At 42.3% G+C, this 12,741-nt stretch overlaps 1 protein-coding gene across 1 annotated transcript in view; it reads right to left on the minus strand.

The window, feature by feature from the left end:
- The window catches only part of HADHA (hydroxyacyl-CoA dehydrogenase trifunctional multienzyme complex subunit alpha), a 42,580-nt gene that overhangs the window by 6,058 nt on the left and 23,781 nt on the right, over positions 1-12,741 (minus strand). The window contains exons 11-14 of the mRNA XM_088841236.1: positions 10,770-10,879; positions 6,457-6,591; positions 4,230-4,401; positions 714-800 (exon numbers count right to left, since the gene is read on the minus strand). Of these exons, the coding sequence (XP_088697362.1) occupies positions 714-800; positions 4,230-4,401; positions 6,457-6,591; positions 10,770-10,879 (504 nt within the window). The remainder of the gene's footprint in view (positions 1-713; positions 801-4,229; positions 4,402-6,456; positions 6,592-10,769; positions 10,880-12,741) is intronic.

The raw sequence follows: 12,741 nt of genomic DNA on the forward strand, positions 1-12,741 counted from the left end.
TAGACTTTTAGGTTTTGAGCACATGGACTTTGTATTAACAGTTATGGCTGTTTAAAGGCCTTTTATATTTCCTGCCGACTTCTGGCTGGTTCTGGTTAGCTGAGGCTAACTGCTATCCTCCAGAGAGGTGAACTGTTTTATTTCTCCTTTAATGATTGCACTTGATTTCTCTGGTAGAAAGCAGAAGCTCAAAGATAAATTTCCAGGTACTGTTTCAAACATTTACAGTAAAGTGCTTCTACACCTACCCCTCTCCTGTCCTGGGAAGAAGCTCTAAGCAAACCCATGTGTGGACATATCCCACCGCACCCCGAGATCTTCCATTTCTGGGTCCACAGTGGGAACCAAACCCATTCCAGACAGTCACCAGAGAATGCTCTGTAGCTCAAGTGTTATTTTTGGAGCATCTCTTATTTTAGAGCCTGGCTTTCAATACCCAACTGTAAAAAAAAGGTAGTTTTTATAGTCTGAGCCTAAATAATAATTCCCATTAAGAATGCAAATCATCTATAAGGTATATTTTAGTTGTACTTCACTTGTTTCTGCATCTCACACTGGTCATGTTACTAGCTTTTCTGTGACCAGTTTCTGGGACTACATTATCACCCTCACCCACTTTATAATCCATACCACTCCCTTCTCGTGTTCTAAGCCTTCATCAGTGAGCCTGAAGCAGCAAAACATTTCAGGATTTTCCTCTGCTCAGAATTTACCTTCTCAGGTCTTTTACTGACAGCAGCAATCTCACCGATGGGAAGAGCAGATGTGTTGCTGGCAAAGACACAGTGATCTGGAATCACCTGCAGGAGAAATGCATTTAAGAATGTGTCAGGTAGGCCCGGGAGGTGACGACAGCCCAAAGCAAAGTCAACGAGCAACACCTGGTCTCTGTCATCTGCATCTTTGTAAGAATACACCATAACGTGCATGCCTATTTCATGTTACACATGTGATACTCAGAAATGGCACACCACTATAATTATATCTACAGTACAAGAGTACTATTAACTGTTAGCTTTATTGAACTGGAGAATAGTCTTTAATGTAGACTGTCTCAGCATTCTGCCCACAATCTTGACTTATTCACACTTTTATTCAGATGCTTGGATGAAAAACATGGAAGGCACACCTGTCAAACTTGTGCAAATCTGGGCAGGCAGAATCCTAACATCAGAGCTGAGAATCAAGGTTCAAAATACATTTGATACACTAAAACAATGGGTATAAAACAAGACCAATTAGAATGAGGATTAAGATAAAGGACTGTATTAGGATTTTATGAAAAAGAAGAAAGAGGAAAAAAAGTAGGCATCTAATGGGCAAAACCTGGCTTGACAGTAAACTTGTATATAGAGCCCATGATCTTATTGATTTTTTATTATTTTTATTTGGTTGCACTGGGTCTTAGCTGTGGAATGTGTGACCTAGTTCCATGAGCAGGGACTGAACCTGGGCCGCGTGCATTAGGAGTGTGGAGTCTTAGCCACTGGACCATCAGGGAAGTTCCCCATGAACTAATTCAATCAAAAGTATAATGTAAGTCAAAAGTAGAGCCCGATGGGCAGAAAGCTAACATAGTCTCAAGCTGTGTCATTAGTGGCATAGTGTCTAATGTTGGTGGTAAAATTCTCTATGAAGAGCAAACCAATGTCTCCAAAGATGGCTGGCAACAATATGTCCCTCCTGGTACATGTGTGTCTCTGTGCATCCAGAGGGGGAGTCTCCTTCCCCTCCCCTTAAAGCTGGCCAGGCCTGTGATGTGCTTTTACCAATGGAAAGCAGCAGAAGTGACTCTGCCAGTTGCAGGCCTCGCCTAGTGAAGCCCGATGGCTTCTGCTCTGCTCTCTTGGACACCGGCAGCCATGCTGCAGAGAAGTTCTGGTTCAACCACTAAGTGAGGACAGGCCACGGGGAGGGGGAGGTGCCCCGATAAGCTTTCTGCTGAATGCAGTCTCACGAGTGCCGCCACTGGGAAGCCACATGGAGTTAAGGGCCAGTCGCCTCTTGGAGCCCTGCCCTAACTGCAGAACTGTGAAAAGGTCACGGTGATTTGTGGTGGTCTGTGGTGGTTTCTCACATGCCCAGAGAACACTGAGACATGGTGAAGACAACAGAAGAAATGACCGAGACAGTGAGGGGTCTGGAGATACGGATTATCAAGATAGCAAAGGAGGGAGTTTCTTTAGCTCTGTGGAGAGGAAAGAAGTGAAATTTTGAATCCCTGAGGAATACTTGGTGGACTCAGCTTTACCATTTGTCTATAAAGAAAGCAGAGCCCAGGTAAGAGGATGGATCTGAGGCCCTCCTGAAGGTCTTGCACCTGGAATTCTTTGATGTTCTAAAGACAGCTCTGTTCTGGACCTTGCTCTTTTCTACTCTTTCTGAAGAACTTCTTTGAGTATCTCCTACCTTAGATGATTTCACTAGCTTCACTAAAGACGTAAAGGCCAGTGATTTATTACATAAATATCCACAACATACATGACATCTTGGACTTTACCTCTGGCAATCATGTTCCTACTCTTTTCTTACTATCAGCTAAAAGTTCATGACTCCCTGAACACCCTCTTTCTTATCTCTGTCTGCTGCCTTTTCCCCGGTGCCTTCCCTCTGTGGCCTGCATGGACACAGGAAACCCCTTCTCTTTTCTTTCTCCCTCCTTTCTCTTCTCCCTTAAGCTTTCCACTTTGGCTTGAAGTACTGTATTGATTTGTTTACAGCCTGTATGTCTCCTGATCTGATCCCTCTTTCTTCTTTTCCGTGATCAGTGGCTTCCCAACTGCTAACCTTAACAAACTTCCCTACACACAGATCCTCCAAAGCCCTGATTTTCCGGAAGCAAACACCATCATCCCCTCAGGTGGCACATGCTCTTTCAGTGGTGAACGGCTGTGTCTACTTTTGCCGCCCCTCAGCCTTCCCTCCAGTGCCTGCTGGAGTGCCCCCCAAAGCCCCAGAAATACATCTCTGCTGTAGGGCCACCTCAGGACAGAGGGGACACGCACCTACCCTGTCTTCTGAATATTCTCCTGCAGCTGAGTCTCCACTGCACTCTGTCTAAAGAGAAGACTTTGGAATGTGTGTTTCACAAGTGAAACCTTCCCCAAGCGGAGCTGCTGCTCTTTAGTTTCTAAACCCTCAGTCTTGAGTAGAGCAGACTGTCCTCAAGGAGTCTCCTTGAGACACCTGGAGTGCTGCCGAGTCAGCGCCACACTATGTGCACCGCTTACGGACCTCCACTCTGTGTGCTTCACTGCAGGCCAGTCCAGGCCCTCGTCCCACCTCTCACCTGGAGTACTGCCACACCTCTCCTCCTCCTTCATACCACCTGGTTTAAGGACTTGTTTTGTTCATGTCATCCCATCTCAAGAGGTGACTGTGCAAGGCATGTGTACTCAAGACCAAAGTAGCATTTTCCACAAAATGAGCATCTGAATCCTGCTTGCAGAGTGTCTCTTCCCCTTTCCTCTGCTACCTAGACCTGAATTAGTTGAGCTGTAGCTTGCAGCCAACCTGAAATGCCAAGACGTTGGGCTACGGTCCATGAGGTTATCTGTGTAAGTCTGGGTGACTGAACTCCCATGTCACGCTAGTGAACTCTGTGTTTCAGTTAATAAGATACTTGTATGTCTTCCCTGAGGACTTTGATTTGATCTTTACACACAGTGTGCACAGGTTCATGTAAAAACTTATGTCTCGGGGGGACATAGTTTTGAGGGGCACCTCAAAACTGCTGTGGAGCCTGCTGTATTCCCCTTTGCCTGGCAAAGAATATAAAGCTACTTTACCTTCTCCCATCCACCCCCTGCAAAGAAACAAACAAAACCCCTTACGTTTGGGCCCTAAAAACAGAACCACGAGTTTCCTGTAGTTCTTTTTTTTTTTCAGATGTGTTAGCTAATTTTATTGCAGTGTCATTTCACTGAATACGTGTTTCAAAACATTATGTTGTACAGCTTAAATTTATACAAGCTATTTTGTCAATTATATTTCAATATATCTGGGGGAAAATGTTAAATCAAAATGGGAAAAATTTACTTCCTCCACAATAAATAAAATAAAATGTAAGGCTGGAGATATTAATTTGGGAGTCTTTAGGACATTAGTGGTATCAAAAGCCAGGAAACTGAATGAGATCCTCAGGGAGTCCTGCGGCTCTTTTAAAGAACCCTGTCTCCGTGCTCCCCGCTCCCTGCACGAGGATTCGGCGCCGCAGGCCCCTTACTTACCGCTTCCACTTCCTTGAGCACTCTGTGCTTAAGGTTGAGGTCCTCAAAAACGGCTTCAATCACCATGTCGGCCTTTTCAAAACCCTGGTAATCAAGCTGCCCAGTCAAGTTGCTGAACATGGTATCCCTTTCAAATGATGTGAGTGTTTTCTTCTTCACTTTATCATTCAGTCTGGAAACAAAACAAAACACATCTCTAGTCAGAGTGGGAGAACAGGAAACTAATATTTACTGAGTGTCCATGGGCCAGAAAGCGTACCGGGTATTTTCTACCAATTCAGTGAGGTTAGCTGTCCCTCTACCATTTTGAGGGAGCTGAGCTGCTCAGAGAAGCTCAGAGGGACTTGTTAAGGGAGGGTACTAGGATTCAGACAGGTTGACCCTCATATCCACAGTCTTCCCACTACAAGATGCCTCTAATGCCCAACCTGCATCAAACAACTAAATCTGCCAAGAGGAGTAAACATGAACACCAGAATGGCAAACAAAAAAGCAGCTTGAGTCATTCTCTACCTACGACAGTGGAGACAGTCAACACGGGTCCGAGACCACATGAGTTTATACTTGCTTCCTTATCATTTTGTTATTCTGTAACTGTGATCTACTGGAGGACAGAGACCCTGCGTTATGTCTTATATTCTTAATCCACTTCCTGGTCAGTACCTAGTAGCACACTGTATTGATTACATAAAACATTAACTCAACATTTCTTCTTCCCCAGAGAGCTAAACAAGATTCCTGCTACTCAGACACTGAACTGATTGTTTTTATTGCCAAGGAAAACAGGCTCTCTTAGGTTTCACTATGCCACACTTTCAGAATAAATGACCTAGAGATTTCCTCTGAATTAAGAATGAAGCTGCAATCCATTCATTAGTTTCCTTAACCAAAAGAAAAAGCCATGCGGTAAGTTCAAAGTAGTAGTCAAAGTCTTAAAGTATGGATTCAAATATCCTGGTTTCTGGCAGCTATGCTGGCAGTCAGCAAACAAGATGCCTGTGAATGTTCAAAGCATTATTAGTTGCTCTAATTCTGATGCCTAATGGAACTATTCCTAAGGGAGGACTGGAGATGTGTATGTCCCGAGTCAATAGTGCGGTGAGGGGCACTCACCAGAGCCTGATGTTTCCAAGGCAAAAAGGGAAACCCAGGACAGCTGGATCCAAAAGAGATTGAGGAGAAAAGGTTACTCCAGAGCAGCAATTTCTCATTTGGGTGACAGAATGAAACGCTGTTTGGGAACACTTGCATGCTGGCCTCAGGGCAATGGTTACCAAGCACGTGCCATTTTTGGGCTCTGAATCTCTTTTACTACAGCACCTTGCTATCTTGACATTAAGACAGTGGCTATCTGTCAACATGATTAAACCTGCGAGGTGGTGCATGGTATTATGGCAGCAATATATGAGCCTCTCTGCAGAAAAGGGGTAAAAACATGTGTAAACTACATAATTCATTTAAGAAACAAGAAGCTCACTCAGCTAAAAGTCACATGTAAGACAGTCAAAGTGCAGCCAGCCTCAGACAGTCCATTATACTGGAGCAGGGAAATGAGCTGAAACCGATTCCCAGTTTTGCCAAGTTTGCTGTTCCACATTTTCCCTCTGCATTATGGGGGTGGGGGTGGGGTATGAGAAGGGGGATGGGCAAGAGGGAGAATAATATTCCCCTTTTATTAATTCAGAGGGAAGACGGAGACACAGTTCATAAGATCCAGACACTATGGAGCCAAATCAGTTAACTGCTTCTCCATGGTCATGCCAGTCAAGAAATATGAGGCTCACGAGCGCAGATCCCAGCCCTATCTTCAGGATGCAATTACACGTTTCCTCATATCCCAAATCTCAGTTCTCTCCATAAACATACAGTCATTCTGTTTCAATATTCTAAAACAATACAGCAATTAAAATTCACAAATATGACAATTTCTAGTCTGATACCAAAGCATAACATACATGATATTTAAAAACATCTAATACATAAGGTTTTCTCTTCTGCACTCAAAGACTATACATCCCAATGATGTTAATGATTTATAATAACATTGTCTGCAACAACAGCAAAGAAAAAAAAAAAAGTGAAAGACGGAATTAGTGTTTCTCAAAATCAAAGAAATAAGACTTGAATATGGAGTATCCAGTACAGATCATGTTCAGGAAAAAGGAAACTGTGATGGCGAAAATCAAAACACATTCTATCTCCCAGCAAAGGCAGAGAGCAGGCTCACCCTTTGAACACCTGCTGCTGTCCTCTACCCAGCGCGGGCAGTGTAGTGTCCTTAAGTATGGTCTGTAGGCCTTTATCCACGGAGACTTGAGCAATGCCGGCTCCCATCAGCCCTGCACCAAGAACGGCAAGCTGCCTGAAAGGAAAGGATGAAATGACTTTTGATAAAAGCTCTTAATTCAGTAAAAAGTGGGATTGCCCAGGTTATCATCCAATAAACCAACTAAAGCAGGGACAACAATAAAGTATTTAAAATCATTTTTATCTACAAAGACACCTTTCATAAATGACAGATTTTTAAAGTTAAATGCAAAAATCCATTAGATCTAAAAGAATTGGTTTACCTAAAAAGAATTATACTGATTTTCAATCACTCCCGAGATGCTGAAAACAGAACAACCCAGATTACTCTTAAATTCACAAGTACTTTTCTTCAAACAAAGGCCAACTTGCAGTGGTGGGCCCAAAGACTAATTACTTACTTGTTAGTGATTTTGCCATTTTCTAGTCATCTTTCATTTCTCCTGAAATCTGTGCCTTTATCACGCTTTACTTGGATTGGTTCAAAAGTCTTCCCTCAAACACCTCCATACATGCGTCTGACTGCCTTTTCCAGCCCTGAATTCCTCCTGAACTTATTAGAACCGTTTGGCTTATACTGCAGTATTCTGGAATGGCTTTCATGTACATTATTTTTGTCTCCTCAACTAAATTCTAAGCTTCTGAGGGACAGAGTTCATGTCTGTTGACTCTTTAATTTTCCATAGTTCTGGAACAATATGCCATTTTCCCATTAGTGACTAAAAAAAATTTTCAGAACAACTTCCTTCATAAAAAAAGCCCAAGTTTATAGCACTGCAGATCTAAATTAGAGCTGCTTCATTCCTAACAATTTGATACTCAAAACTCTTATTCAAGACCTGAAAAGAAAACCTAATTTCAACTCCAGGGAGCATCTTTCAAATGCAGTTTTGTGATAATACACATATTTTACATGGTGAGTGTTAAGTAACTGGAGAACATGAGAAAAACAGGGTAGAAAAATATTAAGAATACGAGCTGAAAAACTTGTTCATATATTTACTGCATCGAAGTTAAAAAACTTTCTTGAGAAATGACCCCACGAAAATTAAGACAACCACAGAAGAGCAAGAAATTTGCAACATGCATAGAAGACAAAAGATTGCTACTGGGGAACTATAAAGAACACACATATCAATAACAACAACCCAATAAAATGGGCCAGGGTTTATACAAAGCAATTCACAAAAGAAGACAGACTGCCAATAACATGCCCCATCTCCCTAATAATCTGGGAAATACAAACTAAAACAAGACACTCTCCCCATCAGGTTGGCAAAAGTTTAAAAATAAATATGAAGGTGAGGATGTAAAAAAACTGGTTCTTTCATGCGTGGCTGATAGAAGTATGGTGGTGGTGGTGTAGTCCCTAAGTATACTTTGCCCTATAGAGGAGGTCAAATGTATTAAAACCAAAAATTGTATCCCCCATGACCCAGTAATTCTACTACCTACTCCAGGGAAATGGACTTATGCATAAGACGATATGCTAGGATGAAGAGCCACGTAATGTTTACAATAATGAAAAAATTGGAAGCAACCACCAGTCATAGGCAATGAAAAGGAACAAGTTAACTGGTATGTAACCATCATACACAGTCTCTCTCACAAGTTGTACCACCGACTAAAAAGAGCAAGTTACAGGATCCATACTGATAGATCCCTTTTATATTATTAATAAAACATTCAAATCATAAACACAAAACAGATTCACTAGTATTTAAAAAGTTTTTTTAAAAAGGATAATGAGAATGCATTCTCCATATAAAAAATTATTTTATGAAAAGAGAAAATAGGTAAGGAATTCAAATTACCCGCCGAGGCAAAGGGGAAGAGGCCTAGAGAAACAGAAGTGGAACTATTACTGACAACTAGGGAAGCAGGAGGAGAAGGCACTGGCGACCCACTCCAGTACTCTTGCCTGGAAAATCCAATGGACGGAGGAGTCTAGTAGGCTGCAGTCCATGGGGTCGCTAAGAGTCGGACATGACTGAGCCACTTCATTTTCCATTTTCCCTTTCATGCATTGGAGAAGGAAATGCCAACCCACTCCAGTGTTCTTGCCTGGAGAATCCCAGGGATGGCAAAGCCTGGTGGGCTGCCATCTACGGGATCGCACAGACTGAAGTGACTTAGCAGCAGCAGTGGGGAAACAGGAAGGGGGATGCCCTTTCTTCAATTTATTAAATTTTCGGTTCAACCTAGTCTGCCTTGCATACCTTACAATTTCTTCTTAATTTCTAACATGATGTTATCTTTTCCTTCAATTTATTTCCCCAAGTTAGGTCAGCTCTTACATCATCCTGTTTTTCTGTCTGTTTAGTTCTGAGTTTTTGAATTTTTGATTCAAAGTAATTCCTTCTCTTATCTGCAAATATTTACTTAAGGTCACAGAATTCAAGTCTGGGAGCATTCTGCTACAGTTTTCTTTTGCACTGTGGTGGGTTTTGGGGGCAGAGTTTTCATAAGCTTAAGTGTTTTGATTCTCATTTGTTTCTTCTTCCATGGGTTCTGTATGCATGCTGCCTGTCTTTTCTGTGTATTGGTCCACAGTAACAGCTTCTCCACGTGGCATCATATACTTCCTTCATATAACAGTAAGAGTTACACGCAGACCAGAATAGAAGTTTGGAGTGGCTAACTAGGTTTCTTAAAAGTAAATATTTATAATTCAAAATTTAATGGTAAATTTTTATAGGATGTGTGAAGAAGTACAGATTAAAGTGGCTGTCATCATTCCACTGCAACATGGAAGTAACTGCTCTCAGCCACTGAATGTGAGATACTTGCCAACATTGGTGGTTCACAGGGAAATTGACACCGATTGATACAGATTGATGCCGATCACCATGTGTGCTGGACAAGCAGTGAAGATTGTATTTCATATTCTAATTTGGAAATCAGTCCTCTTGGCAAGAATCTTATCTGTCTCACCTGGACTTCTTACTGATTTCCTCTTCTGCTTTAGATTTGAATCTTATTAAAGGTGAGAGAAGGTTGTAAAGGAGAAGGAAGTAACATTAGCTGCTTTCACAAGCCCCTTTGTGTAATTCAGCTAGACAGTGTTTCTCAACCTTGGCACTACCAGCATTTTGGACTGGTTACTTTGTTGTGTGGCTCTCCTATGTACTGCAGGATGTTGAGCAACATTCCTGGCCACTGGCCACCAGACGCCAGTGCCATCCCTCCCTCCCCAGTTGTGACACCTAAAAATGTCTCCTGACATTGTCAAATGTCCCCTGGTGGCAACAGTGCCCAGGTTAAGAACCACTGAGCAAAAGGGTGAGTTTAGGGACATTACTAAATTTAAGATGCTGAAGAGCTAGTTAGGCAGCATAACATTCAAAGCCTCGCTAAAGAGAACAGATAGGAAACAGGTTCAGTTCAGTTCAGTTCAGTTCAGTTGCTCAGTCGTGTCCGACTCTTTGTGACCCCATGAATCACAGCACGCCAGGCCTCCCTGTCCATCACCAACTCCTGGAAACAGGTAAGGGGACTCAAATACTTAGGCTACAAGCGAAACAAAGGACAAGCCTTTAGCAGCTAGAATAAGGCTTTATGGTTTTGTTTTTGCTGTGCTGAGGCCTGGTTGGATCCAACCAAGGACTAAACCCAAGCACCTGGCAGTGGAAGCTTGGAGTCCTAACCACTGAACCACCAGGGAATTTCTAAGGCTTTATGTTTTTTAATGAGGGAAAAGTATGAATTCCCAGAGATAGTATCTCAAGTCACAGGGATAGACAAGGTCATCAGTCAGGACATAGTGTGTGTATTTGGTTTAGGAAGGGGGAACCTAAACCAGATTTCTAGGGGACATCAATGGTGACACAAGAATGACTCTATAGGAGCCATTAGAGAAGTCTGGAGAGCTTCCCAGGTGGCTCAGTGGTAAAGAATCCACCTGCTAATGCAGAAGAAATGGGTTCGACCCCTGGGTTGGGAAGATCTCCTGGAGAAGGCAATGGCAACCCACTCTAGTAGTCTTGCCTAGGGAATCCCATGGACAGAAGAGCCTGGTGGGCTATAGTTCATGGGGTCACAAAGGGTCAGACGTGACTGAGGGACTAAACAACAACAGAGAGGTCTGGAGAAAACTCAGAACAAGCACAACTCTGAAAGCCACGAAGCCCACGGTAGGATAGGGGTCTGTACCGATCAGGGCAAGACTGAGGCATCAATGAGCTCAGCATGTGATGAAATCCACAGGGACTTCCTAGGCAGAGTTGAACTTACTTAACCTCCTTCTGCGGAGCTCCAAATTTATTCTTCTTGCATTGGGTTTGACCACGGTAAAGTCCCATCAAGGCTTTTGACTCTTTGGTCATTGCGAGCTCTCCAAATCTCTGGAAAGTAAAGCGGAAGAAGAAAAGGTAGAGCTTCCCAGTCTTGGAGACGTGGATTCCTTCGGGTCAGTTCCTCTGCAGAGCAGGGGCAACATGTGCAAAGCCTCAGGTCCTGAGCTGCAGAAGTCAGTCACCTCCTGCCGAGGGTCTTTCTCTCACTCTCATCTGTACTTCTGATGATTGCTTTGCAAGGTTTTGGATATAACTGAGCACTCAAGATTCTCTACATCAGGGTTGTGGCAACTTTTTTCACGGAACTAGAGTGGACCAATTATCTCAACCACCACTCTCATTTTAAAGATTGGGAAGAGGAGGCTCAGAGAAATTAAGTTACCTTGCTCAAAGCTACCCTGCCTCAAAGGGAAAGAAAGCGAACTTGAACCCAGGCAGTATGACTCCCAACTTCAGTTCTGTTTCCAAGGTAGTAGGCTGCCCCATGTGATATCTACTACTTTAAATGTATCTTAATGTATACAGAGAATAAGTCTCAAGTTAGTGGATAAGAGCATGAGATTTAGAATCTGTATTTGGAAGAACTGGGTTTAAAGTCTGACCCTGCCATTTCCCAGCTGTGAAGCTTTCTTCATCCGTAAAATGCGAAAAACAATACCTATTTTACAGTATTGTTGTGGGGAGTCAATGAGAGAACTCATAAAATGACTGGGTTTTAGCTATTACCATCATCAACATTACTAGAATTTACTGGTTCAATTACATGGTTACAAATAGCATTTCAAAGAAGGAACCCCTGCTACTAATGCTGCCTTCATGTCTGAAAAGAACATGAAACAATGTTATGCTAATCTTGGTAAAGCAGTAAGTCAGTGATTTTTCAAACTAGAGGCAGAAATCCATCAGTGGACATGAATTTAGTGGTTGTAATAAGTTAAACAGACAGAAAATACTGAGTACAGTGTACAGGCTAATTATTTTGTGAAATATGCTTTAATCTTTGTGTACATATGTGTATGTGTTGTTGTACTTGGTGATAATGTAAAGGAATTCATCAGAGTGTACTGTGGTAAGCAACCCAGGATAAAGAATGCTTTCTCTGGAACTTGTCCTGAGTTCTTCAGATACCTTTTGTTCTATTACTGAAGAGCAATCATCCAAAGAACAAAGAGACAATTCATGCAAAGATGGGCTCAATAAAAAATAGAAATGATATGGACCTAACAGAAGCAGAAGATATTAAGAAGAGGTGGAAAGAATAGAATACACAGAAGAACTATACAAAAAAGATCTTCACGACCCAGATAATCATGATGGTGTGATCACTGACTTAGAGCCAGACATCCTGGAATGTGAAGTCAAGTGGGCCTTAGGAAACATCACTGCAAACAAAGCTAGTGGAGGTGATGGAATTCCAGTTGACCTATTTCAAATCCTGAAAGATGATGCTGTGAAAGTGCTGCACTCAATATGTCAGCAAATTTGGAAAACTCAGCAGTGGCCACAGGACTGGAAAAGGTCAGTTTTCATTCCAATCCCAAAGAAAAGCAATGCCAAAGAATGCTCAAACTATCTCACAATTGCACGCATCTCATATGCTAGTAAAGTAATGCTCAAAATTCTCCAAGCCAGGCTTCAGCGATAAGTGAACTGCAAACTTCCAGATGTTCAAGCTGGTTTTAGAAAAGGCAGAGGAACCAGAGATCAAACTGCCAACATCTGCTGGATCATCGAAAAAGCAAAAGAGTTCCAGAAAAACATCTATTTCTGCTTTATTGACTATGTCAAAGCCTTTGACTGTGTGGATCACAATAAACTGTGGAAAATTCTGAAAGAGATGGGAATCCCAGACCACCTGACCTGCCTCTTGAGAAACCTGTATGCAGGTCAGGAAGCAACAGTTAGAACTG

Source organism: Moschus berezovskii, chromosome 11 (assembly GCF_049115385.1).
Source record: "Moschus berezovskii isolate FMDL1 chromosome 11, NW_MosBer_1.0, whole genome shotgun sequence".
Lineage (NCBI taxonomy): Eukaryota > Metazoa > Chordata > Mammalia > Artiodactyla > Moschidae > Moschus > Moschus berezovskii.